At 35.5% G+C, this 26,488-nt stretch overlaps 1 protein-coding gene across 8 annotated transcripts in view; it reads right to left on the bottom strand.

Annotated features, from left to right (window-relative positions):
* LOC131036035 (ATP-dependent RNA helicase SUV3, mitochondrial) overlaps positions 1–26,488 on the bottom strand; it is a 242,567-nt gene that overhangs the window by 54,872 nt on the left and 161,207 nt on the right. For all 8 annotated transcript variants that reach the window (XM_057967836.2, XM_057967834.2, XM_057967835.2 and 5 more), the window contains 2 exons: positions 25,285–25,397; positions 16,251–16,331 (listed from right to left, as the gene is read on the bottom strand). In XM_057967836.2, coding sequence (XP_057823819.2) covers positions 16,251–16,331; positions 25,285–25,397 — 194 coding nt within the window. The remainder of the gene's footprint in view (positions 1–16,250; positions 16,332–25,284; positions 25,398–26,488) is intronic.

The following is a 26,488-nucleotide window of genomic DNA, read 5'->3' as shown; positions in this document are numbered from 1 at the left end:
ATATTTACTCTTTCCTTGGTTCTAAATCTTGTATTAATTGCCTCCACAATCTTTACCCTAGCCTCCTTAGATAATGGGCTACATACTTTATCTAATGCTCCAAATCTCATTTTATTCTCTTTTGCTACTGTATCCTTCCTTTTCTTACTCAAAACTTCTAGAAGCTCCTTACATAACTTAGATCTTCTATATCATTGAGAGTTTTACCAAAAGTCATTAAATACCTCATGATTGTTTTCTCTATTGTTTCTTTGTCCACCGGAGGAGCATCCTTTACAATCTTGTTGTATACTACATAGAATTGTGCTCACACACAGCATTTACTACATTGCTCAGCTCGAAAGGCTCATAATTCGAATCATCTTTAATTTTCTTCTTCTTTTGTATCTTAGGTTTTGTTTCCTTCTTCACTACAAGGGTCTCTATCAAGAAGACTAAAGTCTTCTTTTTCTTTGCAAGAGGCACGATGTCCTCTTCCTCTTCTTCTTCTTCCTTCACCTTAATCCTTTTAGGCCTTTAATCAAAGTTTGAACCCCTTGGTCGATATGCTTCTAGAAAGTTGGCACTCATTTTCAAATCTCTTTTATGAAGAGAGACATCTCTAGCTTTCCTAAGCCATCAAAGCCTAGAAAGAATGAAATGATTTTTCAAAGAGACAAAAAGATCATTCTTTAATCTCATAATAAAGAGAACATTTGAGTCAAAATGTTCCTTGTTCTTTGGTCTTAATAAACGTAATTGGCAAATATGATTCTCTTGAGTATGGTGGTTTGTTTCAATGTGAAGCTAGTGGGAGCAACTCTTAGTTGTGAAAGAGAAATCCTTAAGCTGCAAGGTAGTTGGAATCTAGTATTCCCTAAGATAGATGACACCATCACTAAACTAGAGATAGGTTTAAGTAGTAATGAAGTTTTGAAGACAATGATGGTCTAGGTGCATCCATGTGGATTATAGGTATGCTCTATATATCTCAACACAAGTACCCGTGTTTATCTTCCGTTTGAAGTAATTGGGAGTGTTCATTGGAAAATTTGTGGCAATGGTCTAGGAATATCAAGGCCAATGAGGCATAACAAAGAGGAAGCTCTTGCATACCAGCAAAGCACAAACCTACAATCTACTAGTGTCGTAGAGGATATAAGAGCAAGACAAGGATAGGTAAGAGGGCCAAGTAGGGAGGTGTTCTTTCTGGATCTTCATCAAAACTATTGCTCTCAACATCTTCTACTTTCGGCTCTGGATCACCTACTTTCCTTGTAGCCTTTTGTTTCTTCCTTGGTGCCTTCATTACACATGTCTCGGATCGAGTAGGGGTTCTGGAGGAACCCAACTTCACTGGAGGGGAGGTGGACATAAACCTTGTGCTCCTTTGTCCCTTTCTTGATGACCCCTCAAGAGAATCCACACCAAAGGCTTTGATATTGTCCTCATACCAATGTCCTTTTATGACATTTCCATCCTCTTTTCAAGTCCCTTATCAATCTTTCTTTTCTCAATTTTGCTTCAATCTCCTCCATTGTACTAAACTAAGGCTCATTTGGATCAACCGACAACTAAATGATCCTAGCAATTTTTTCCTCCACTTCTACTGTTACCTCATAAGGCAACTTCAGAATCCATACCGCTCTAGGTTCAACTGCCTCAATATAATAATTATCTAGATGCTAAGCAAGAATATAAAAGTGTCTTTGTACTTTTGGACCACATCCGAAGGAAATCTCTCCCTTTTTTTGCATAGAGTCTGAAAGTTCTTCAACCATCCAAAGAATGCAGTATTGTATGTTTTGTTATTCATTCCAAAACTTCTAATGTATTGTTTGATTTGTACTGCAACAAGGGAAGACTTGTCCCAAGTATGATTATCCCTTCCCGGAAGTTCATTCAAAAACACAAATGCCAAACAGATGATCAGAGACCCATATATGAACACATACTTACTTTTCTTTGTTTTCTCCAAGTTCTCCCCTAGTTGTTGTCTTAGAAGCTCACGGATGTCAAATCTTTCACTGGCAACCACTATCTAATGTGTTGTATAAATTGTTGTCCTATTGATCGAAACCTCTTGGTTCTTAAAATAAACTTTGTAGGCTAAACACTTAGTCACATACTTGACTCCTGGACCTTTTATATCTTCAGCAGTCATCGCTCTTCCATCCGACCTCGACCCAATTAGAGTAGCAATAGTGTTGTTCTTTACCAACTTCTTAACTGAAACCATCTCATTCATGCACAAACCAATTTATGCCCTAATGGCCTCTTTTGTAATCTTGTGTGGTTTATCCAGATACATGATGTCTCCACGAATTTGGCTCAAAATGATTCTTACCCACTGTATCATAGGTGAAATCAAGAAACTCTATCCAAATATTTAACCATAATGTTGGAATGTTCTTACACTCATCTTTGAAAGTCACCACATCACTCTCAGTAAGCTTGTCCCAAATGTCATAGAACTTAGAATGACTCACCTCTTCCATGTCTACATGAATGTATACCCTTACGTCTTTGATGTAAACTCAATCGATCGGCACCCACAAGAATGCTCCTTACTTATCTCTTAGCATTGCCACATATGGATAGGGCTTGAAAATCGGTCGTGTCTTCAGCTCAAGGTCGACAACAATCAAATAGTCATCTTACTTCTTAGACTACACAGAAACTAGGGTTCGCACAGGAAATCTTCTTCGCAAGCAAGAGCACACAAAATGGCAAGTTTGCAAATGATCAAAATGATCTCAACATCCCATTTTATCTATATTATCCACTAGCTGAGGTTGCACTGCCATAAACGCACTTTACCGTTACAACTCAAAAGCTAATACTTTGTTCTGCCGCTATCCACAAACAACGCTCCAAACCAAAGAAACCATCTGGTAACCTCCAAAAATATACTCCAAACCTCTGCGATGCTAAAAACAACTCAACATCCAAACCACAAGGGGGCACACATGATCTATATTCAATTCTCCCCATCAGTCACTGCATGCTATCTAGTTACCTAAAGAGGAATCTGCACCAACAGAGGGTGCGGATCCATCCTCACTTTTTCTTCCACCTTTTCTTCTATTTTCTTCACTCAAGTCATCTTCATCTTCTCCTTTTCTTCGTTAACATCAATTTTCTTTATTGGATCAGTAGACTTCTCATTCCTCTCTCCAATGCCTAACAATATGTCCTATTTTTTTTCAATTCTAACAAGTTGGACCTTGTTACGAACCATTTCCATTTCTTCTGATGTTTGACCAGCACTCAACAACTTTGTGTCCAAATTTGTTGCAAGCATCGCAATATCCATTGAATGACTGAACATTTCTATCATAGCCTATATTCACATATCCATTCCATACCATCATACTTCTACACTCATTTGCCTTATCTCCAAACTTAGTGCAAGTGTAGCATTGACCATTGAATGACTGAGATCTGATCTAACTTCTATATTCACTAGCTCTATGTCCAAATTTATTGGATGCAAAGCAATTACCATTAAAGTTTGATGAATACCTGGTTTGAGCAGGAGTAGTCCTTCTATCAATCCTTTTGTTCCAGACTAGAATGAATTCTTGTTGATCTTTGTTTGAGTCTTTCAGTTCATCCTTGACCTGTTTTTTTAATTTGTTTCCTTTACTGAACCTCTTAGAGCTTTCACCACTTTCAAATCTAAGTCCACCTTTATCCCTATTTTGCTTTTGAGCACTAAGCATCACATCAAGTACTTCAATTTCACCGTTTAGCTTCAAACCATTGTCAATTTGATCTCTTGCCTCCGAATCTTTCTTTAGCATGTCCACTTCTCCGGATTTGTCATGTAGCTTTGTTTCAAGATCATCACTTGCCTTTCTTCCTTCATCAAGTAGCTTTCTCGGGTAGGTGATCTTCTCTTCAACATTCTTGCACTTATTTTTGCTTTCATCTAGATTTGCTAAAGCTTGTCTCAATTCTCCATCCATGTCTACCACAACATTAATGTCCCATTCATTTTGTTCCATAGCATCCATATTAGAATCAAACGTACCATTCAAATCCTGGATCTACCTCCGTGGTTAAACTACTTCAGGAACCAAGCTCTGAAACCAATTGTTGAACACTATCGGATGATGAGAGGGGGGTATGAATCAGCATATACTAAAAACTTGATCAAATTTAACTTGTTACTTTATCATTCATTTCATCATGAAAGTAAATAGCTGAAATCACTAAACCAAACACACATGAATACCAATATTTTTACATGGAAAACATGAACTAGGAAAAACCACAGTGACAATCAAGCTCACAATATATGTAAAACTATTAACAAAGTTTAGGCCAAAGGCAAGGGAGCTCATTGCTCCAAAAGATGACTTGCAAGCTAAGGTGCACAATCTTAGGGCAAGATATAGTAGTTATTTGCACTCACTGAAGATCACTTCTTCAAGGTAAGATATGATTCTTCTAAAACAATGACATCAACAAGACTGTATAGTAGAAAAAGCATCTACCGGAATGCTGAATATAGTTCACAATTCAATACACATTAGAAACTGTCTTCATCACTGCTCTACCATACATCTAAACCTTTTCACTACTTCACAATGACTTCTCACAACACACTCTGCTTGTTCATGCATCCACACAATGAATCTGACCTTTATATACTATTTGCAACCTCAATAACATCCATTAGGTCATCCTAATTAGATGTAACGTGTTCATACATAACCATCAACCCCAAAACACTCTCCAACACCAATGTGAACGGTAAATGAAACATGTGAAGGGTCACACCATGTTGGCACACCTTCCAGATACTCCCACTATAGCTCTCATGCACCCACACACTACCACACAGACCAAAAAACACATAAGTTGGCCTCAAAAGATGAAACGGTTAACTCATGCCAGTACAACAAAGTCAAACTTCAATCCAGACTACCAACAAAACTTGTGGATGACTAAAGAAGCAACGAAGCAACATAAAATATCAGGGAACCTGAATCAACCATCTGCAACACTTTACCAACTATAAGCCAAGGAAGGCAATGCATTTCTCCACAGCATTGCACTGCAATTGTATCAACCAGAAATCAGACTTAATTAACTCTAACTATTGATCACCTATCCTTCTAAAAATAGAGATATAATAAGAATGTACATCAACAAACACTACTCTGAAACCACAGCTATTTGATTCATATCCGCCATGTACCGGACCAAACTGCAGCACAAACTGTTCACCGAAACACTTAGACATGACTCAAACACCATACAGGCATACACAAAACACCAACAAAACTCTAGAAATACCATAACACACCATAATCTGTTGCACAAACATTCAAACACATACTCCATACAACCGCATGTCTTCTACACAAACTTACATTAACTATTCATTTCAGAACCATCTCCGAACCCAGAGGACAGCTAAGTATCTCTTCTAGACCAACAAGTTTGACATCAATAATAACCAAAACTCATATTTACAACAAACCAATACCCAGGTTGAACCAAGATTGGAACCTAGGCCTGCACAAAAGAACCCAGTAACTTTGCAATTAATTAATCTCTTATTGGAAGGCGTTTAAACATCATGGAGAACTTCACGCCAACCTCCAACAATTTCATCATACAACTTGGAATAATAGTTCATAGACTCTAGCTTGAATGATCCAAATAATCAACAATAATTATTCTTCCAAACATCATAACATTATTCAAAAAATAAGTCCTTATTTTGACAAATACATAGTATCTCTGAAATAAACCTTATTTTGAAGATCAGATCAATATTCCTGAAATCTATCTTCGAAGATGACTTTGCAATTTTTGATAATGAAGCCCAAGTGTGAATCCTGTAGTGAATCCACCCACAGATCGAATCGGGTTATCATCGAAATTTGCTGAATCGAAAGCCAAAAGTTCTCAAGCTCTCGAAGAGAAAATAATAAAACCCAACGTACAAAAAATGAGCTTCTCAGTGCTCCTTTATAACCAACTAGAGAAACTTCTACAATTCCTTTTAAATTTCCAACTCTTTGTAATTTTTAAACTTTAGTCTAGGAAATAATAAAGTGGCCCTCTTATAATTTTCTGTTGACATAAAATAAGCCACTTTTATGACCTTATTAAATAATCAAACTAAGACATCATTAAATTTATTTATTTTTTGACAACTTAAATTTTAACCATTTAATTATATTCTAAGGTCAAATAAAGGGGACATTACAATGTGTGCAATTGAGAAGGTATTGGTTAAGAGATTGTCCATGCAGAGTGAAGCAAGGTCTAAGAGTATGCCAATCCCAATAAAGTCCACACTATTTGTTATGCCATCCGTGGTTGCTAGTTGAAATTTCTACAAGAGAAAAGGGGAAGACCAGTGATACTGAGAGGTTGGGGAAGCTGCAAGCATGTTCGATATGCAATCACAAGAATTTGTTGTCTTTCATTGCCAAAGTTTTCTTTGCCCATGCCAACCCATTTCATGTGGCACATTTAGGCTATCTACTTAATGTGTCACATATCATATTATTAGAACACTTGTCATAATCCTTTGTTGTCTAATCTCTCACTTGACGATATAAGCAAGGTTTCTCATGCACATTATTCATCTCGGATCTTACATCCTATTGTATCTTGTGTGCATCATATAATATAAGTGATCTAACATTTCCTTCTTGCTACTCTCTTGTGGGAGGTTGTTTTAGATTTTGCAAGTTAGTCTTCACTCCTTGAGTCAATTGTGACTCTTAAATGGTATTACAGTTTTTCTTGCAAGCCACTTCTCATTTTTGTAAAGATTCTACAAGAAGATTTTCCCCAATATATCTTGATCCAAATTTTAACTCACCATTGAGTCCAAACAGCTCAAAAACCTATAATTCAATAAAAAGTTGATAGGGTTTGGCGCTAATCAATTTTCACACATTTTTGGGGGTTTAGTAGAATAACATGTCATCTAGATTTATACATCCATCTAAATTCATACAATTCCATACAACCTTACAAATTCATACTTATTCAAAAAACAAGTGCTATATTTTGAGGAATATTCCTCCTACACTAACTTATGCATCATCAAGGTACAAGAGACACTATTGACAAAATTTTAGCAATTTATATTATTTTATTGGTGTGGCACATGATCTAAAGAGTATGGGGACTCACCATTGGTTTCCACAAACATTGTAATACCCTCATGTCTTACATTAGGCTGTCACAAAGGATTTGCAGAGTGGAATGATTGGGGCCAAAGTCTACAATCACATCAATGACCACCCACACCATGTTTGGTACTTAATCATGTTGGGGTTCAACACCTAATTTTGTCTAGCCGAGGACTAAAGCCCACAACACCCACATGTCACTTAAGCAACAAGATCTGCCACCAAAATGTCACATCAACACCTTCTTAATCCGAGGAGCCATCCATTGGCCACTAAAGCAATGGCATGAGGTTTGAACTTTTTGCATAAAGCAGCAATTTTCTTCCAATGGGCATAACTTTCACCCATAAAGGTTTTTTATGTATTAGGCATCAAAAAGCTCTCTCTGAGCACTTTGTAGAGGTATAGGTGATTTTTCCAAATTTGTTGTAGGTCCCTATTTATTCAATTTTAAGCCCATATTTGCTCACATTTTTCGACAAGCCATATACTACACCCACAACATCCAATTTTGGACTTCTTATAGGTGTTAGAAAACTATTTCCATGACTACAAATCCATCCATGTGATTTTTCTAGAATTTGCCTCAAGTATCAAAATTTCAATTTGAGGTCATTTGTACTCTGACTCATTTCTTGGAAAATTTGTCGAAATTGTTGGTTTTTTGTTGGGAGCTTCAATTTCAATATTCATTAATATTTGAGAGGTTCCAAGGCAAATTATCAGTTGTATTATGTCTATTTTTCTCTATTGGTGTTTATTTTGCTAATGGTGGATTCGAATTCATTTGAGCAACACACTCCTCATAATTATCACACATGGAAAAACAAAGATGCAATGACTACTACTGAATATTTATGGTCTACATTAGGTGACACACAACAATATTTTAATAAGGATTGTGAGAGATTTGCTTACGAAAACGAACTTGATGAGGCTATGGGTTTTATTTCTTTACATGTTTTTTGACAGCTTCTTGTTCTATATTGAAGATTGTACAACACCTACACAACTATGAGATGTATTCAAAAATCTATTTGGAACAAGTAGTGAATCTCGTGCTTTACAAATAGAGGTAGAATTAATTTATCTTTCTCCTAATGCATTTCCTTCTATTAAAGATTATTTGATTAAGTTCAAATATTTGAAATCTCAATTGACTGGTTGTGCAATAGATAAATCTAATAAAGTTATACAAACATAAATTCTCTTCTTCTACCTTTTGTTCCACTAAGGATGCCCTAGGTGATTCATTTACTTTACCTTCTTTAAGTTATTTTTTGACCATTTGACTAGAAAGCAAGCTAAGCTTATCTAGTTACGTGCACTTCTCAAGAGTCACGCATTGATAGCCCAATCACCCAAACACAAAGGCAAGAAGAAACCAAAACCTAATACAGAATCTAATAAGCCTCGCAACTTTTCTAAAGAGGATATACCTAAGGAGGAAAAACCCACATGTGCTTACTGCAAGAAAATTGGCCATGATGAATATAATTGTAATAAAAAACAGACTGATGAGTTGAAGCAACTTCTTCAAAAGAACAATATCAAATTGTCTTCCCTAATATTATCTAATTAATCCTCTTCTTCTACACCATCATCATCTACACAATCAAGGACAGGCAATGAAGGTATTGGAATAAAAAATATGGAAAGCAAGGAATTTTTTGCATCTAAAAGTCTTAAGTCAAGAGATGGCCTTTTAATTCTTAAGCTTCCCATCATATGGATTCATTCCAAGTTATGTTCTCTTCATTTGAGCCTTGTACTTTACCACACATCCTAATGGAGAACAGCACAAATATGATTGTTTGTGGAAAAGGATCTATTGACATGAGTGAAGGCACTTTCAAAGATGTACTTTGTGTTCCATCCTTGTCAACTAATATCCTTTCCATCTATCAAATTGCACAAAGTGAAGAAGGGAAAAACATTGAGTTCACACCTGATTCAATGATCATCAAAGACTTGGAGAGTAGAGAGATCATCGTTGTTGGATGGTTAATCATGTATCTCACTTGTACACTTTTTCACATTTTGACCCTAATGAGATTTTAGTTCCTTTGATTGATATTCACTCATGCATCTAGTGTGGATTGTATTCTTAAGGAGAAGTTTGATCATTTGAACCTTGGTGTTCATTTGCCCACACCAATTCTTGAGACTTGTGCTAAGCTTCAATCTTCTCCACCTCCTACTTCAAAGTTTAGTGTTGTTAGAGCTTCTAGTACTTCAATTCAGATGGACATTTATTGTCTTTCAGATTCAACTTTGTGAGATGAGTTTTTGATTAGTATATTAGATTTTTTTTTGAGAGTCCCATCTTGCAAATTTGACAGACACAATTGAGCATGTTCATTTCCTTTTTTATAACAATTTGGACACCTATTATCACATCATCTTTGCCTTTGGAGTTTTTTCTTGATGCATTTTCATTCGTTTTTGGATGGGTTTCACCTTGTTACATTGTGATATTCTTTGATTCTAACATGTGAACACTTGAGTGGTTTTCAAAGGCACACATAATGAGACTTCTTCCCTCATCTCCTTTCTTGGAGTGGGAGTTTCTTCCACATACACCATTGGATTTGTTTCTTCCCAAGCAAAAAAATGTTATTTGTCACTTTTGAATCATCTTTAACATTCATCTTTGAGAACTCACCATTGGCACAAAAGTTACTTCTTGGGGGGATACTCTCTCTCTCTCTCTCTCTCTCTCTCTCTCTCTCTCTCTCTCTCTCTCTCTCTCTCTCAAACACACACACACACACATTGGGAGGGTATTGATTGTATATTTGTGATGGATATAATCTTGAGGGGCTCATGGTGAGTTCTCCCTCTGTCACTTGTGCAGGTTTGTTTACATGCTTTCTCTCTTTTGAAGGGAGATTTTTTTTCTACAAGTTTTTCTCCTTTACTATATTTCTGAAAGATTTATTTGTACATGGATACCTGATATGGACTAGTTGTCAAGACCCATCTTTTCTAATGTCCACATTTTCAGCAATATCGTTTCATGAGCTTTTGGCCAATTTCTGAGTTTTCTCGTAAGCTTCTAGGTGTGTTGTAGAGAACTCCAAAATTCTTGGAGAGCACAGATTCAGTCATTCTCGATTTCCATTGATGGCATTAAACTCAGTTGGCATAGTGGATTATACTGATGCTCAAAAGCATTTTCAGACTCCTAGGGTATTCTCCAAACTTTTTGGAGAGAACGTCTATTTTTAGTAAGTCTCCAAGTTGGCCCGAGTCATCATCCCACTACTTCAGTTCAATCATGGCATGCCCAAAATTGGATTCCAATAACTTGGCAGTGCTTTCTACAAGTCAGGTGAAATATTTAAAATACACTTAAGTTTTTAATGTTTAACATTAATTTATTAATGTTTCTAGTGTTACATTTTATTAAGTTGCTTTATGTCCCCTCAAAAGTGGACACCTAGGGAAAAGTGAAGGGAGACATGCACACGAAAGTCATCTTTAATATTTCAAAAAAGGTTTTTGAGTGGAAAAATAAGTTATTTTCTATTATTTCTATTCTTTTTCCCTCCAAAGCAATAAAAGGAGGTTTGGGGTTTGATTTGCTGATATGCTGAAGGTTTTTAATACTGAAATGCTGCTGAATTAAACCCATGAGTTCCCTCAAAATCTATGGAAACCCTCATTTGATTCCTAGTTTTGGATTTGAATGATAATTACTAGCTAGTTTAAAGTGGTTCTATTAATGAATCACCATTGTGCATATTGTGTTTCAGTTTTGAGGTTTCAGAATGAAGATCTTTTGATGTGTTTTTAATGTCACAGATTTGGCAGGGTTGTGTGGAGAATATCTGTAGTTTTGGAGAGTTTCAAGGTGATTTGGGTTTTCCCTTTGCCATTTATACGTTCCTTCAGACATACCAATCCATGGTTGCAGGTAGCAAGGGTTACATTGCATATCGGTTTGTTGTTTTCAATTCATGATATCTCTTGTTACTAATGCTCAGGATGGAAGATATTGCGGCTTCCTTAGGCCATTCCACCTCCTATCAAAGGGTTGTACAAACAAATGATGTGAGGATTTGAGATATAGAGTATGAGGCGCCTTATTATTTGGGCCTCTCGTTTGAATGTTGGTACCCCATAAAGTATTGAAACATCCAAATCTATGTTGGGTGAACCCGAGGTTTGATGAGTTTTAAGTTTGTTCATGATTGCTGATTTAGCCGTATGGCAGGGAAAAAAAGAGTCTTGTTTCAGTGGTTTATGACAGGATTACTATTTCAGTTATGAGTTGTTATTCTCAGTTTTTGGAGATTGCTATAAGGAGTTTAAAGTGTTAGTCGTATTGTGTTTAGGTGTGTGATGATTACCTTCTGTCAGCGAATCTGATCTCTATCAGCAGTGTTTTCAATTTGGTTTGGACACTAAATGGCAGTAGATAAGTGTTATCAGGCCCATTGGTGATGGTTGTTGCTATTGGTGTTTTAGTTTATCATAGGATTACTGTTAGAAATGATAGGGTTTTCTGTTGGAAAGTAATACATCAGCAAATTGGCGTGTTTGCTGAGTATTTTTCATGATATCAGATCTGATCAAACCATAGTTACCAACCTTGCAAAGTGTTTCCAGACTTGTCACTGGTCATTCCAGCACCTATTTACAAGGGAATGAATGCAACGAGATTGGTGAGCCTCTTGGACTGATACTTGCTATCCCAGACCTGTAGCAGCTCTCAGTAAAATCATTTCAGACCTGCAACATCTTCTATTATTTCCTATTCCAGGTATCTTCTTGTGGGTATTTCATAATCATGAATATCACATATATTAGCATCTCTTTGTGAGTGATTTTCTATCAGAGCATTTGTAACAGCAGTTAAATGAATGCTGATTATTCATATCAGAAATGTATGACAGCAGTTGTGACACTGTTTGGCAAGTTTATGTTGTTTTCAAATTGGCATAAAAAAGAATTTTTAAAATTGAGGTTGGTTATTACATGTTTCCAATCATTTGTTCCTCCCTAAGTTGCAATTAACTATTAAAGCATTATTGCAATATTAGTTTGTAATGGTCAATAATGTTGTTAGGATAGACTTTAGGAATATTCTTTATTCTTTTAGTTGTCATCTACTTTCATAGTTGTTGATCTTATCCTTATCAGATAAATCATTTGTAACTCTTATTTAAGGAGACTTTCGCTCCTATGTTAATATAAAATATCTTGGTAATCATTCTCTCTGTTGTTACTTTCTGTAATATTAATGGGGGCTATTGGTGTGAACTTGGTTATTTCCTAATGTGTTTTCCACTTGGATCTTGTCCGCGCCTAGTTAGTTAAGTTTACTTATGGCACTTTTAGGGAACATTCAGGTTATTTACTTTTTATGTCTCATCATATGATTAACACTTGTCATAATCCTATGCTGTCCTATCTCTCACCTTGCCTATTTAAGCAAGGTTTCTCTTGTACATTTTAACATAATTCATTTTGGATTTTGCATCCTATTGTATCTTAAGTTCTTAACTAACCCGCGTGCCCCCCAAAAAAAACCACGTCCCATGTAGGGGAATGTTTCCAAGACTTGTGGACTTGGGGGAAACGTCCCCCCACAACATCACCAGCTCTGCCACCTCTATCGACAATGTCATTAGGTCGCTTGCTATATGGCACATGCTATTACATACTGATTGCATCCTTTAACTTTGTGAAGACTAGTGGGTCTTCCATGAGGCACTCACAAAGATGTTATATTGCAGATTTTGCCTTGAAGATTTCAATTCACCTCTATTTTATATCAGCACCGCCCGCCCCCACCCCCCACCCACACCCACACCGCTCCACTGTCGTCCCCAAATTTAGGCACTTGGTCCCCCGGTCCCCGAAACCCATCCCCCCAATCAGGAAATTTCATGGAAATATGGATATTAGCAATCTAGCATTTCCTTCTTGCCATCTGTTGTGGAAGGTTGTTTTTGGTTTAGCAAGTTGTCCTTTGCTAATTAAATATTAATCTATTAATTATTGTAGAATACCAAATAATTAGAATTGATGGAACACATATAGTTTGTAGCAACAAACTTGACATAAATGGCAGTTACGGTAAATTAAAATTTTAAGGCAACTTTTTATACTTTTTCCCATAGAGACAACTTCAACAAGACGCTTAAGTAAGAATTCAGTTTATCTTTCTTGCCCCCAGAACCTCACACTTATATAATCAAAAGTTTATGTTTTTTATAATAAGATGCTTCATAATTGACTCTCCAATTTCTCACAAACAATCCAATCTGAATTCCTGACCTAACAAGTAACCAAGAACATCACAACAGCTCTATGATCTGCAAGCCTTCATACTTTTATGTTCATTTTATTCCCCTAGATCCTTCCCCGCACCACTACCAACCCACCTAATCTTGAATTATCTGAGGGCTGATTTAAGGAACAGCATCCCCTGTACAGCAGGCTACAGTCTCCTCTCATATCACTCTTTCCCTCAATCCAAGCCTCAACTACAAGACTCTGGTTTCCAATGAAACCTTACCAATTTGCTAGGAAGAACTACAAAGCATTCTCTACTACCAGGCACGTCAAACTATCTCTAGACCATCTTTCCCTCCCAAGAAAGAAAATGGTTGTTCTCTGTAAACGTACATATCCAAACATCTCATTTTTTGTTGATGGGATATAGAACAAGTAATGGCGGCTCAAATAATATCCCTGGCTGCAAATTTGTGAGGACTTATCCAGAGTTGAGAACTTCAACTCTACGCCCAAGAGGAATGGAAACAATTGGACTCAATTATTCTTGATGATGTCCAAGGGTTAATTTATGGTTCTGTTCTTTACCAAACAGGAAAGAGAGAATATATTCTAAGGGGGGTCCTTAGTTTTTAAAAAAAAAATGATTTTATTTTTCTTAACAAAGCATTAGAGACACCTATGTTTATCCCCACTGCAGGTCATTTTAATACAATTCCAATCCAGGATAAGGTTCCTCTTCTTCCAAGTAATAGTAGCATGATTAGAAATGTAACAGAAGCAATTGGAGAATACATCATTGCTTCAAGATTTACCAATAAACTAAGAATAGTCAACTGTTTCAGGATCTGCATAAATATAGACCTTAATAAACCTCTACCTAATGTAGTCATCCTAAAAATTTGTGATATTGAATGGAAGCAACCACTAGGTTAAAAAAACACCCCATCCAAATGTTGAATCTTCCATGCACATGGGCATTTGATATGAGTGTGTGCCCAACTCAAGGATAACAAGCAACACCACCACAGGAGGTCAATTGCCAAAAAATATACCAAACACCTCAAGAAAACAATGATCAAGTTCAGAGAAAGGACACCATGGTCTTAAGTCCCAAGGATAGAGAACTCATTCAACTTCTATTTAATTATGAGAACATCTCTACAGGACAAGGCTTGTGGAGTCTGGAATGGACACCCCCTGTTCGGCACTAAAGTTATGTCCTGTTTACTTAGTGTAATTTTGTCAAACAATTGGCTTGCAAGCTAACTACTGGATTTTTTTGGTTCTTGATTTGCAATAGGATAAATTGGATAAGCTGATATATTATTGTAAAGCTTTCAAAGTTTATTCAATATAAAAACAACCAGACATATCAAATACCAAAAACAAAAAGATTAATGCTGATGGTATTTATTTAATTCCAACTTCAAGCATACAAATCAGATGTGAAGAGCATTACAGACTATATGATAATAAACAAATTCAACCCTGAACTCCACAAGTATAGAACCTGCTGAAACACTGTTCACACACTGTAGCTGCACTATTCACGGCACTGTAGCATTTTTACTATTCACGCGGCACTGTAGCAAAACACTATTCACGCGGCACTGTAGCAAAACACTATTCACGCAGTACTGTAGCAAAAACACTATTCACTCGGTACTGTAGCAAAAACACTATTCACGCGGTACTGTAGCAAAATCACTATCTTCAAATCTGCACTTTCAAACCCCTATAAAAACTTCATGCGAGAGCACCAGATGAAGCCCAATGTGTTTCCTGAATGAAAACACCATTAATCCTCCTGACTGTGTCTTTCAACAGCGAAGAGAATGCTAGCAAAGAGGGATTCCGTCCTCCAAGCCCAATAATCAGATCTCTACGAAATCCAACAGCATAACATTAATCTCATCCCAGCATACCCCAAAAGAGAGCTCTCAACCTCCATTTATATCTTCTTCCTGGATGCAAAACACTTCATTTCCTGAATGTGGGATAATACATTTTTGAATAAAATATTATTTCCCACAATGTACACATTAAAGGGAACTTTTAATATTTTAAACATTACTTTATATTCCCAACCTTATAATATAACGATAAAGTTAAATATTTAATTTAACTTTACACTTTATCGTTAAACATTAAAACATTGTTGATAATCTCTTTAAATCATTGTCGCCTTCAAACATTTTTACTGATAATTATGCCAACCAGGGAAACACTAAAAATTTCAAGTCACTGCTTGGGGACTAACTTACTATAAATAGTAAGTGTCTAGAAACCCTGTCAAAGCAGCACTGATTGGCCTGAAACTGAAAACACCTAGGCCAAAACACCTCAGGATCCCACCAATGTCCTTGTTAGCCTTCGGGACCATGTCAAAATAGGCTAACGACACCCCATATCATGTTGCGCTAAAAAGGGGACATTACAGTCTCCCAAAGAGAGATGATTATTTGCCCTTAACACTTGAATATGATCATATGGTGTGTGGCATCTACTGAGGTTTAATTTATCTTCATTATCACAAAAATCTGAAGATTCCCCTGTCAGGCAAATGCTAACTTATATAATTATCTATAGGTCTTCCAGTTGCAATATTTACTTGTTTTATACATACCACTAAGATCATAGAAGATGAATGTTCTAATGTTCACAATGTTCACATTAGTGGGTAGTTTATTAAGCTGATATTTCTTATTTCAACAACTTAAAAGTTGCTTTAGCTATCATTGTACAATTTCATGGACAAACATCAAAATGCATAGTTATGATTGTGTTTAACCAAACCACATAAATTTAGAGAGAAATATAAATTGTGCTATATGACCAGAACTCAAATCTTACCAGCAATGAATAGAATGTACACTTTGGGTGCTGCCTTGAGTATAAGGCCAATATATCAAAAGTGGGAAACAACCCAGCAGCCTATACAAGCACAAAAGTTATCTTAAAATTTAAAATATAAATTGTATCAAGAAGAAAGCAACTGAACAGTACTAAAAGAAAATATGCTACTTCAAACAAAGACTTGATCAACCTAATAAAAGTTTTTCCTGTTCAATATTGTCAAGAGAATCAAAAGAAATGACATCCAAGGTCGATGCCTTCAATAATCATAAAGGAAATAATAGCATGGTTAAGCAAATCTGTGTTAATTGATTTAAAACAATTACTTCTTTTGAATTTATGTGTCTCTACAGGATCCAAACAACCCACACCCTGGATAAACTAAAGAATCGTCTCAAGGTTAGAAATTTACAGTCAAAGGAAGATATCAACACGAATTCTCTCAAGATAGGGGATTCAAATACAAGATGCTAAAAATCCTGCCCATGTAACATCATCAACTCAATTGTAACAAATGAGATCTAAAGCCTGTTATGATGAACCTTTCTCAAATCCAAGTTTAGTGGAACATTAAAAAAATAGGCATGGACAGAGCATTTACAAGCATAATTAACATAATATTTAGAACAAAATATAACAGTCTGTTATTAACGAGAGCAAAGCAAATACAAAGACTGTAGTACAATCACCCAAACATGGGATAAGATGCCCACACTATAATGGAGATCCGAAAAGGTCTCAAAGAATTTAGAGATTTTGATATAATAACAATGCTCAGCTGAGTTACAATTTGGGTTCAGGTTAAGGTTTGGATATGTGGGTTCATATATGGCGGTATGGCAAAAAAAACAAATTGGGTTGGATACATTATGGGTTTGTCCATAAAAATAATATATAAAAATCATAAATATATAAATAATTTAGCCTAAAAATAAAAACTAAGTTCAGATAACATATAGCATTCATATAATAAAAAAAAACCATAAATAATTAATAATTTTAAGAATATTAAATATTAAAATTTAAATGTTTAAAGTTCTTATACGTTAAATAGATTCTCAGATATTAAACTCAAAAAGAATTTTCTACAATGAAAATTAAAAATAAAAATAAACTTAACAACCAACATCAGCCTGCAAGGACCATGTCTGCCCTGCAAAGTCACCAGCAGCACTGCAGAGGTGACATTGGCCCTGCAAGTGCCACATCAGCTGCAGCTGACCCTTCTAAATTTTTCTCGCAAATTGGTTTTTCATAAAACCAACACTACAGGAATTCTATACTTATTCTTTGCATGAATTTTGAAGACAAATAAAAAATACAGTGCGAAGCTAAAGATAGAAATGAAAAAATGTCATGGTTCATAGAGGACTCACTTTGGGCAAGGGATTCAGACCTCAGATTTGTCCAATTATGAACCCAATGTCCAGGCCCTACCCATACCATTACTTATTTAACTATGCTGTTTGGTTTCCATCCATAACTTTTACCAGTTTATAATGATATATACATCAGAGATATGAAAGGAAACTAAATTCAAAAATTTTGTGATTTTTACATGAGATGTTTCCTTTATGGTAATATAAGTAGATTTTTTTTTTGCAGTTTACAAAATAAAAAAGGGATGTCAACACCTCAACTGCCAACAACTCATGATTAGGCTTCTTGGACATCTCTTCACCTCAATCAGCATGTTGCTGACTTTGATGGCCCAAGTCTGCCAATTTCTGATATCAGACAACCAATTGATATGGTCAGCTGACTTGCCAAATATCTTTTGTAGCATAGACTAATTTTGATGATCCTCCCTCACTTGGGCTTACTAGACAATAACTCAGGCTACCATGATATCAGACAACCAATTGATTTGGTCAGCTGACTTGATAAATATCTTTTGTAGCTTAGCCTAATTTTGATGATCCTCCCTCACTTGGGCTTACTAGACAATAACTCAAGATACCATGAGAACTGACATCGAGACTTTATCATCTGACTATAAAGGACCAAAAAATAATTCAATTGATATTCTCCTTTTCCTACCAAACCCTTAGCTTCTATCTTTTGAGCCCTGTTGATTTTATCCATACTTCCATTGAGTTTCTTGACAAGGGGATGTGGGGACACGGGAACGGGTTTTGGGGACAAGAAAACCAAGGGCCTAAGATTGGGAACGGCAGCAAAGTAGCAGTGAGTGTACGATGCCGATATACATATAGTAATTGGGAAAATAGTTATAAAAAGATGTGTAGGATTAAGTTTGAGAATAGCAAATAAAATTTTGGCATACTATGTAAAGTTTAAACTAATAAATATCAAAAGCATGACAATGATTGCATTGAACTGTGAACATTAAAAATGGTGGGCAGAGTTTTGGAACCTTGGGAGTAAATCAAGAATAAGTATAAGAATTGCAAATGAAAGTATGGCATACTGAGTGAAGTTTAAAATAATAAACATAAAAACATTGCAATGATTGCATTAACAATAACAATGGTGGGTTAAGGTTTGGAACTTTGGAGTCACTTACAAGGGTTTGGGGGCAAAGCCTCCAATGGGGTCAAGGGGCAGCACCCCTTGTGGGGATCTAGAAGCAGTGCCTCCAAAACCTTCATGGCAAATGTCATTTTCACAATATTATCACATTTGTTTGTTTTCACTTGGAGTTTCTAACTAGGGGCCACGAGAGATGCTTGGGCATCCTGGAGACAATGGACTCCTAGAAGTCCCTTGAACGTCCTGAGGAAGGTGGCGGTGCGGCAAGGGGACATTTTCCCCAAATCCATGCATCCCAAAAATGCCTCTATCCCAAAAATGCATGGATTTTGGGGAAGAGGAGGAGGGGGGTGCGAGGGAAGGGTGCGGAGCTCATCCCTATGGTTCATTGATTTTATCTTAGATAAGAAGTCTTGTTTATTGGTGGGTTATGTCTTCTAACTCCTGATTTAGATAGTGAATTAACAAAGCTCAAAATACAGATTACATGAGTTCAAAGTGTTCTTATTGTTGGGTTAAGGTGTCGTCAACCATGTAAATCCATGTGTTTAATAATGTTCCTATTTTTGTTTGTAAGTCACCCATAAGGGATGGAGAATTTCACAAGCAAGGGTAATTAATGTTTTACCAGCCTCAGTAATTGTATATTTGTAGGCAGACAATTAATGGGTTACTATTTACTACACAGTCATCACAATATAGGTCAAAATTTACATTTACCTATTTTCGGCATCCACCTTTGGAATATGCTATTTTAGAGGTTTATGACATCTGTCATAAGTTGTAAGAGCATTCATGACACTTATGACAACTGCCATAAGATGCTATGACAATTATGACAACATTTATGACAAATCTTTTCTATCTTGGTCTTTGGGAGGCCATATTTGAAAGATGCCTTATGACAACTGTAAGACGATTTATAAGAGGTTATTTATAGGTCAAATTGATGATACCAGGAGGTAGGCATGGATTTTCTCTAGGTGAATTCAGCAAATGGTTTTGGTTTTACCATGATGGTTTACCATTCACAGGATTCTCTATATAATGGGGCTTTGTGGCCATGGTTTGTAGAGTTGGTTTAGGTCTTGTTTTGTAGGGGTTGTGTTGTCGAATTGAAGACAAGATTGGAGTTTGAGAGTTGTATTGTAGTTTCATATTGCTGATAATACAATCCTTTCATCTCTTCTTGGTGGAGTTTTCTCCCGAAAGGGTTTCTCCACATAATTCCAATGTTATGTGTTTAATATTCTATGGCGTTATTTATTAATGTTATAGTTGATTTCTTTCATATGATAAACACTATTAAATCTAACTTATAGTTTACTTTGAAGCTACATATATTGTTGTTCACCTATTTTCCTCTCTAACATTTGGTATCAAAGCCTGGCCAATTATGTGTCTTGGGTGGTAAAAAGGAGGCTATTTGAGATTTTGTGGGAGTTTCGGTTGATCTATTTTTTGCAAATTTGTGTTAATACCAATTATCATGGCTGCAACTTCATCTCATTTAGACATAAAGAAGTTCAATGGAAAGGGTTATGAGTTGTGGAAGCTAAAAATGAAAGATCTGCTTGAAGAACGAGACCAATGGGTGGCTGTAACAAATAAAGAGAAACCTGATAAACTACTAGGTTTACCAAACTCCTTTCTACAATATATCAACTCACAATGCTCCCCTTTTAATAGAGATGTATGGCATGTGTCCCTACCAAAACTCTCTCGTTGGCATTGACAATCTATCAACTCTAAATCTTTTGAGACCACAAGCAACACATGCATCCTTCTTTCTCACAAACTTGGATAATTTGATAAGCTTAGTTGATCCTTGCTTATAATCATCACTCTTGTGTGAGAAGGGACAAACAAGAATGTGTACACTATAGGAAAATATTCCAAATTATCCTTTGTAATTAGCTAAAAGTTCACATTGGACTGCCTGCACTGCTAAAAATTAAGCAGCACACATAGTTAAGCACATGGGACCGTTATGTAAGAAGAATCAACGCACTCTCAGGATTTCTACTTATTGGAAGCTGAACTATTATTTCAAGCAAAAAATCATATGGCTTTTACAATCAAAGAAATTTCCAGGCATGGTTTATGCTCTTACAAAAAACAAAAAATGAATATGCTTAATTTGAGTACTAAACTTGAAATCTTCATAGAGTGTCTGTTTTGATCTTTTAATGGTTTTCTTATATGGCTTCCCGGCATCCAACCATTCCAGCCAAAGCTTCAAAACAAAACTTCTACTAACTAAGCCTATCAACTAAGAAATTTCTTCCTCAAATCTCTGATTTTCTTCTTCATTGATTTTACATCCTAATTAATATAACCTTTCCATAATCACTTTCTTTCTGTTGCTTCTTAACATTTCACTATCGATTACATAGAGTATAGGTTGTGCTTTGCTATCATATTAATAGTGGAGGACAGCACCAAATGATGAGGTCACCAATTGTCAAAAATGTAGTTTATCAAATGTGGAACAAATAGAATAGTCAACTATATACATTACAGGATTGTACATGCAATTATAAACACATTGTATATTATTGAAATCCCTTCATTAATAGTTTGTGTTGTCTCCAAATGCAGGCCCAAGTCAAATAAATATCAATCCAAACATGCATATAAGAACAAAAGTAATCATACCATTACCACAATAACCATAGCTGTGAAGGAAGTAGGTATAAGGATTGGCAATATTGGGAAAGGATTCAAATACCCCCAGAATCAATATTAATTACCCATGTCCACATATATCACACCATATAGATTACAACATTCCTTTATTAATCAATTTATCTTACTATGGCATATTATATAACTAGAAGTCTAGATGTACTTTATAAAAACTAGGCTCTATAGTTCATGATAGAATTTTTTGTTCTAGTTGATAAAAGTAGATACATATATAATATACCATGCCAATGCAGAGAAAATGATGAGGACTTTTCCTCTGTCGTGAAAATATGCAATTCATGAAATCTGCTTCCATAAATATCTTGATTAGAATATAGTGAATACATTTATTGTGAGAGGGCTTCATGTTTAATGGAAGCCATAGCATTTGTCATTTATCAAGATGCTTATTGTAATGAAAATGATTGTCTTTCAAATTGACTTTTAACTTTGAAAATAACTTCAATGACCTCTAATAACTTCCCAAGGAAATTTAACTTTCTTGTATTTGACACATTTATTTTAGTGTCCATGAATTGAGTTCGTTGCATTCCATCATTATTGACGTGTCCTTAAACTCAAAAGTGGTGACCACCTTCTATCAATATTAATAATTAGAAGGACTATAAACAGAAGGTATATCCAATCCAATGGAAAGTTCATCAGCCATGGTTCCTTATAATATAGAAGCACATAATTTTGATCAACTGCCAATCAGTTTGGCATCAAGAAGAAGTTGGCCCTGTCTTTCAGTGATAGAAGTTAACATATGAGCTGCATCTCAGGTATCAAATAACTTCTTTTTTTTAAACATTTAAGAATACAAAAGAGATTTTAGGCATACATATGGGTACAAATGAATTGTTTTCCTATTAAAAAATGAACAAACAATCTAGCAGAAGCAATAGCTCTTTTTCTCGGAATGAAACTAGCAGCTCATTGTGGGGTCTCCTCTCTCTATATCAAGGGTCACTCCAGGGTCATTCTACAAGCTATCCACAATCGGGAATCTAATTCTCTGAAGGTGGATAACATGTTGAGAGAGGTTTCACATTTCCTGTATACATTTTCCTTTCTCTATATTGCTCCTTGTTACAGAAAAGTTAACAAGGTCGCTTATTACTTAGCCAACTCAACTATTGATGGGAAGATAGATTATAGGGTAGGATATAGCAAGGATAAATTGGAAGATTTGAACAAAATACGGAATCTTCATATCTTGTATATACATCCTCCAGATGAGCTGATGTCTTTTCCTCCACTTGAAGTTGTATGTGGCAGATTGGTTGCAGTCTCTAGGGATGGCTCACGCTTGGGTGTTATATAGGCCATATCTGATGAAGAATAAATCTTTGTATATCTCTCTTGTTTGTTTTTGTCTGGTCTCTTCTATGTTTAGGTTCATAGTATGTAATGTCCCCACTTTCCCAATGATCACTCAGGAGTCAAGAGCATAGATTTGCCTGTTAGCCATCTCCGCAGGCAAGTTCAGAGGTTAGGAGATGATTGACTAACCAAGGGGATTTGTACTTAGTCATTTTCTTGGCCTTGGTGAACTTATATTATGTAAACTTTATAATATTTTATTATAAAGTTACTTTTTCTAAAATTAGTCATATATTATAAAGTAACTTTATAAAAGGGGTTAATTAAAATGTCAATGATAAATATAAAGTTACTCCTTTATGCATACCTACCTAGGCAAATTATAATAAAATAAAGGGGGCAACATCAATGATGAATCATAACCCTCAAGCTCGGCGCCCAAGTTGAAGAATATTCTTTTGGCATCTCGGCATATTGGAGCCCTAATTTGGGCGTTGAGTTTTGGAAAAGCATAAAGGAGTGTGTACGGCAATCATTTGGCATTCTATTGTTCATTTTTTATCTCTCTTTTGAGAAATTGCAGCTCTGAGATCAAATCAGCAGCATTCAAATGGTGGAGAACGAAAACCCTTCAATTCCAGGCAAGCTTGAACGAAACCCCAAGCCATATTTCAAAGGAATTCACTCAAAATTTCTGTTTGGGCTTCAAATATCAGTCTTTATCAGCAGTTACAGATCTGCAACAGCAAGAGGATCAGTTATTGGAGGTTATTGAAGGCAGCAATTATCATTTCCAAGCCCCACGTGGCCCTCCTAGGTTGTCCGTACTACTTCTAGGGCTGTTGGGGTAGCAAATAAATAATGCAGCAGTGTTGAATAAGTGCGGAAAATCATTGTCAGGCATAGCAATCAGCAAATAAGTGGATTAAATAGATTTCTACAGGCACATGTGGAAGATATCAGCAATTCAGTGGGAGAATTAGGCAAAATCCAGAGATCTTGCCTAGCAGCTTTTTTGGATTTGTGCCAAATCTACCTATTTCAGCAATAAAAGCTTTAGATAATTATAGTTGATAAGAATAAATCACATTGGAGCAGTTGATACTCTCTAGAAGCTCCTATATTGCATTATTCATCAATTTTAGCCAATAAAAGCACTCTTCCAGATCAGCGCTGGGCTCCTGGTATGTCCACTTGGGTTCTGACTGTTATAAATTGTTCATTTCTTTATATTGATATTTCCTGTAGTAAAAATCAGAATTCTGCAATCGTTTATCAGTCAATTATTTCTTTACATTTTGCTTTCAAAACATTCTATCATTGACATTGAAACAAGCAAGAACCCCTAAATACCTTCTAGAGAGTCAAACAAATCAAAACTGTCAAAAACTTTCATAAAAACCCTACAATCAGCAAGCTGGAAACTCAGAAAAATAACAAAACAAAATAGGTGAGAGTCTCCAAACTATTTTAGCATATCAAACTATATAGATAGATAGGTAGAGTATAGATATAGACATAAAAAAATTCTACAAAAAAAAACAAAGAAGATGAATAATTCAATAAAGCGTGAAAGCATATTCATGTGTATGCAAAATCTATCATCTTAAGTTTATTATACAACTTTAGAAATATATGAAACATTTTATCACATGCTTTTTTCAGTGAAAAAACTTTAAATAGAATGCAAAAGAAAATCTTTTATTTTTTCACATTATTATGAACTTTTTTGACACTACAGTATTAAAATGGCTGCCAAATTAAAGACTTTTCAATCTAATTCAGTTATCTAGTGAACTATTGAAATTTTCAAAACCTGACACAAAAACAGCATATACTTATCAACAACAATTCTTCGTTTTATTTATTCTTTCAATGAAATTTTACTATAATAGCATTTCTCAAAATGATATCTTTCACTATTTTTTATCCTTATTTTTTCCATAGCTCATTAAAAATTCTGGATATTTTTTTTAACTTTCGGTGGGTAATAGACAAGTTGCTTTAAATCTTTAATTTTCGTGTAACACTGTCCTTGAGAAGCTTTTGAGAAGAATAGCAATTACAGACAAGTTGGCCTGCACAACTGGATTGTGGTCATAACATATTAGCATGTCTAATAATGGTTGTGTTTTTTATAATTTCAATTAGTTTTCATGTTTTTCAATTTATTTTAATCATTAAGTATATTTCAAAAACAAATTTCTTCACGTGGACCTTATGAAGGACCCACACACCCCCTGAAAACACATGTTTTTCTTGGAAATGATCTGAAGCAGCCAAAACATGCCACTAAGTTTTCAAATTGAAGAACACAGCTACAAAAAGTTGTATGCACATTTTGTTTCTAGGCTAACTGAAAATGACCCTGTGCCCTATTGTTGCAGTACTTTCTGCTGAACCATTCCAATTTTAGTATGAAAATTTTACAGTACTGAAAATAAATATCATTCATTGGAAAATTTTTGCTATCCCAATGTTTAAATGTGTGCATCATCACATCAATGAGACAAGAAAATATCACCTTCAAGCAAGAAGAGGTAGCCTTAAGTGCAGAATGAATTTTACAAAGATCTTCCTCTAACATGCATGTGACTTCTCCATTTGGAAAGAGTGAACCATATCTCCCAGCCCTTCCTGCAACCAAACTCTAACAGCTTAACAACCAGGATAATCACTCAAAAGATTTTCTATTATCATGGCATCGCTAAGCAAGGTATCAGTTCCATGGTAATAAAAACATTAAGTTTGATCTTCAGACCAGCATAGCAAGAAAAATGTCAGTTTTGACAGTCATTATTGTTTTCTGTATTCGTAGATTGCCCTAGCACTTGGGGAATGAAAACAGTAAATTCCTTTTGTATATACTTTTAGCAAACACTAGAGAGAACGAAAAGTACAAGGGCTCTACTGACTTGTATAGAATCTATTCTGCCAAAACTTTATTAATTTCTGTACCTCACTATCCATTTAAATAGCCATGACTTCTTGTGATACTTGAAATTAAATTTGACTGAAGGCTAGCTACTTGCTTATTTCTGTGCAGAGTGTGCATACGTCCATTTGCATATCCTACATTCTTTCTTACTCTTTTGACCACAACCTCAGAATAAATGTCTTCGTAGAACACATCTTTGATCACAGAAATCAAACTTATGAATATATCTTAAGTGTTGAAATAACACAGGATGTTTATCATTAATAATTACGTACATTAACCTGTTTATAAATTGAGGATCAACAACAAGAAAGCATTGATGATGTGTCTCACATAGAAGGAGCATCACACGCATTTAAAAAATTTCCAAAAGTTAGTGTTTGCATATGTTATAGATCACCTTTGTTGCATCTGCACGTCCACATTGAAACAAAAAACTTCTATCCATATTGTTTGCATGATAAGGAGTCTCACTTAAGCACTACATGATAGTGCTGGTTGATTGAAAACTATACATTTTTAAAATTATAGGAGTATGGACATCAATGAACCTGCACAGTAACTTCTTTGTCATCAATTAGCTCAAACAAGCTTCTCCATAGCTTTCATATACAATATCACATTTCAAGCACATAACAAGATTCAGATCATGGGATTAAATAAACATCAACAATACAGCTCAAGCCAAATGGTTCATCTCAACAACATTCAAATCAATCAAAAGATTTCAAAAGTAAAGACACCAATGCCATAAAACCATCAGCACCCCTGCACGCAGCATCACCTCTGG

This window comes from Cryptomeria japonica, chromosome 10, assembly GCF_030272615.1.
Source record: "Cryptomeria japonica chromosome 10, Sugi_1.0, whole genome shotgun sequence".
NCBI classification, from domain to species: Eukaryota; Viridiplantae; Streptophyta; class Pinopsida; order Cupressales; family Cupressaceae; genus Cryptomeria; species Cryptomeria japonica.
The sequence above is the reverse complement of the archived record's forward strand: the minus strand, read 5'-3'. Positions and strand labels throughout refer to the sequence as shown.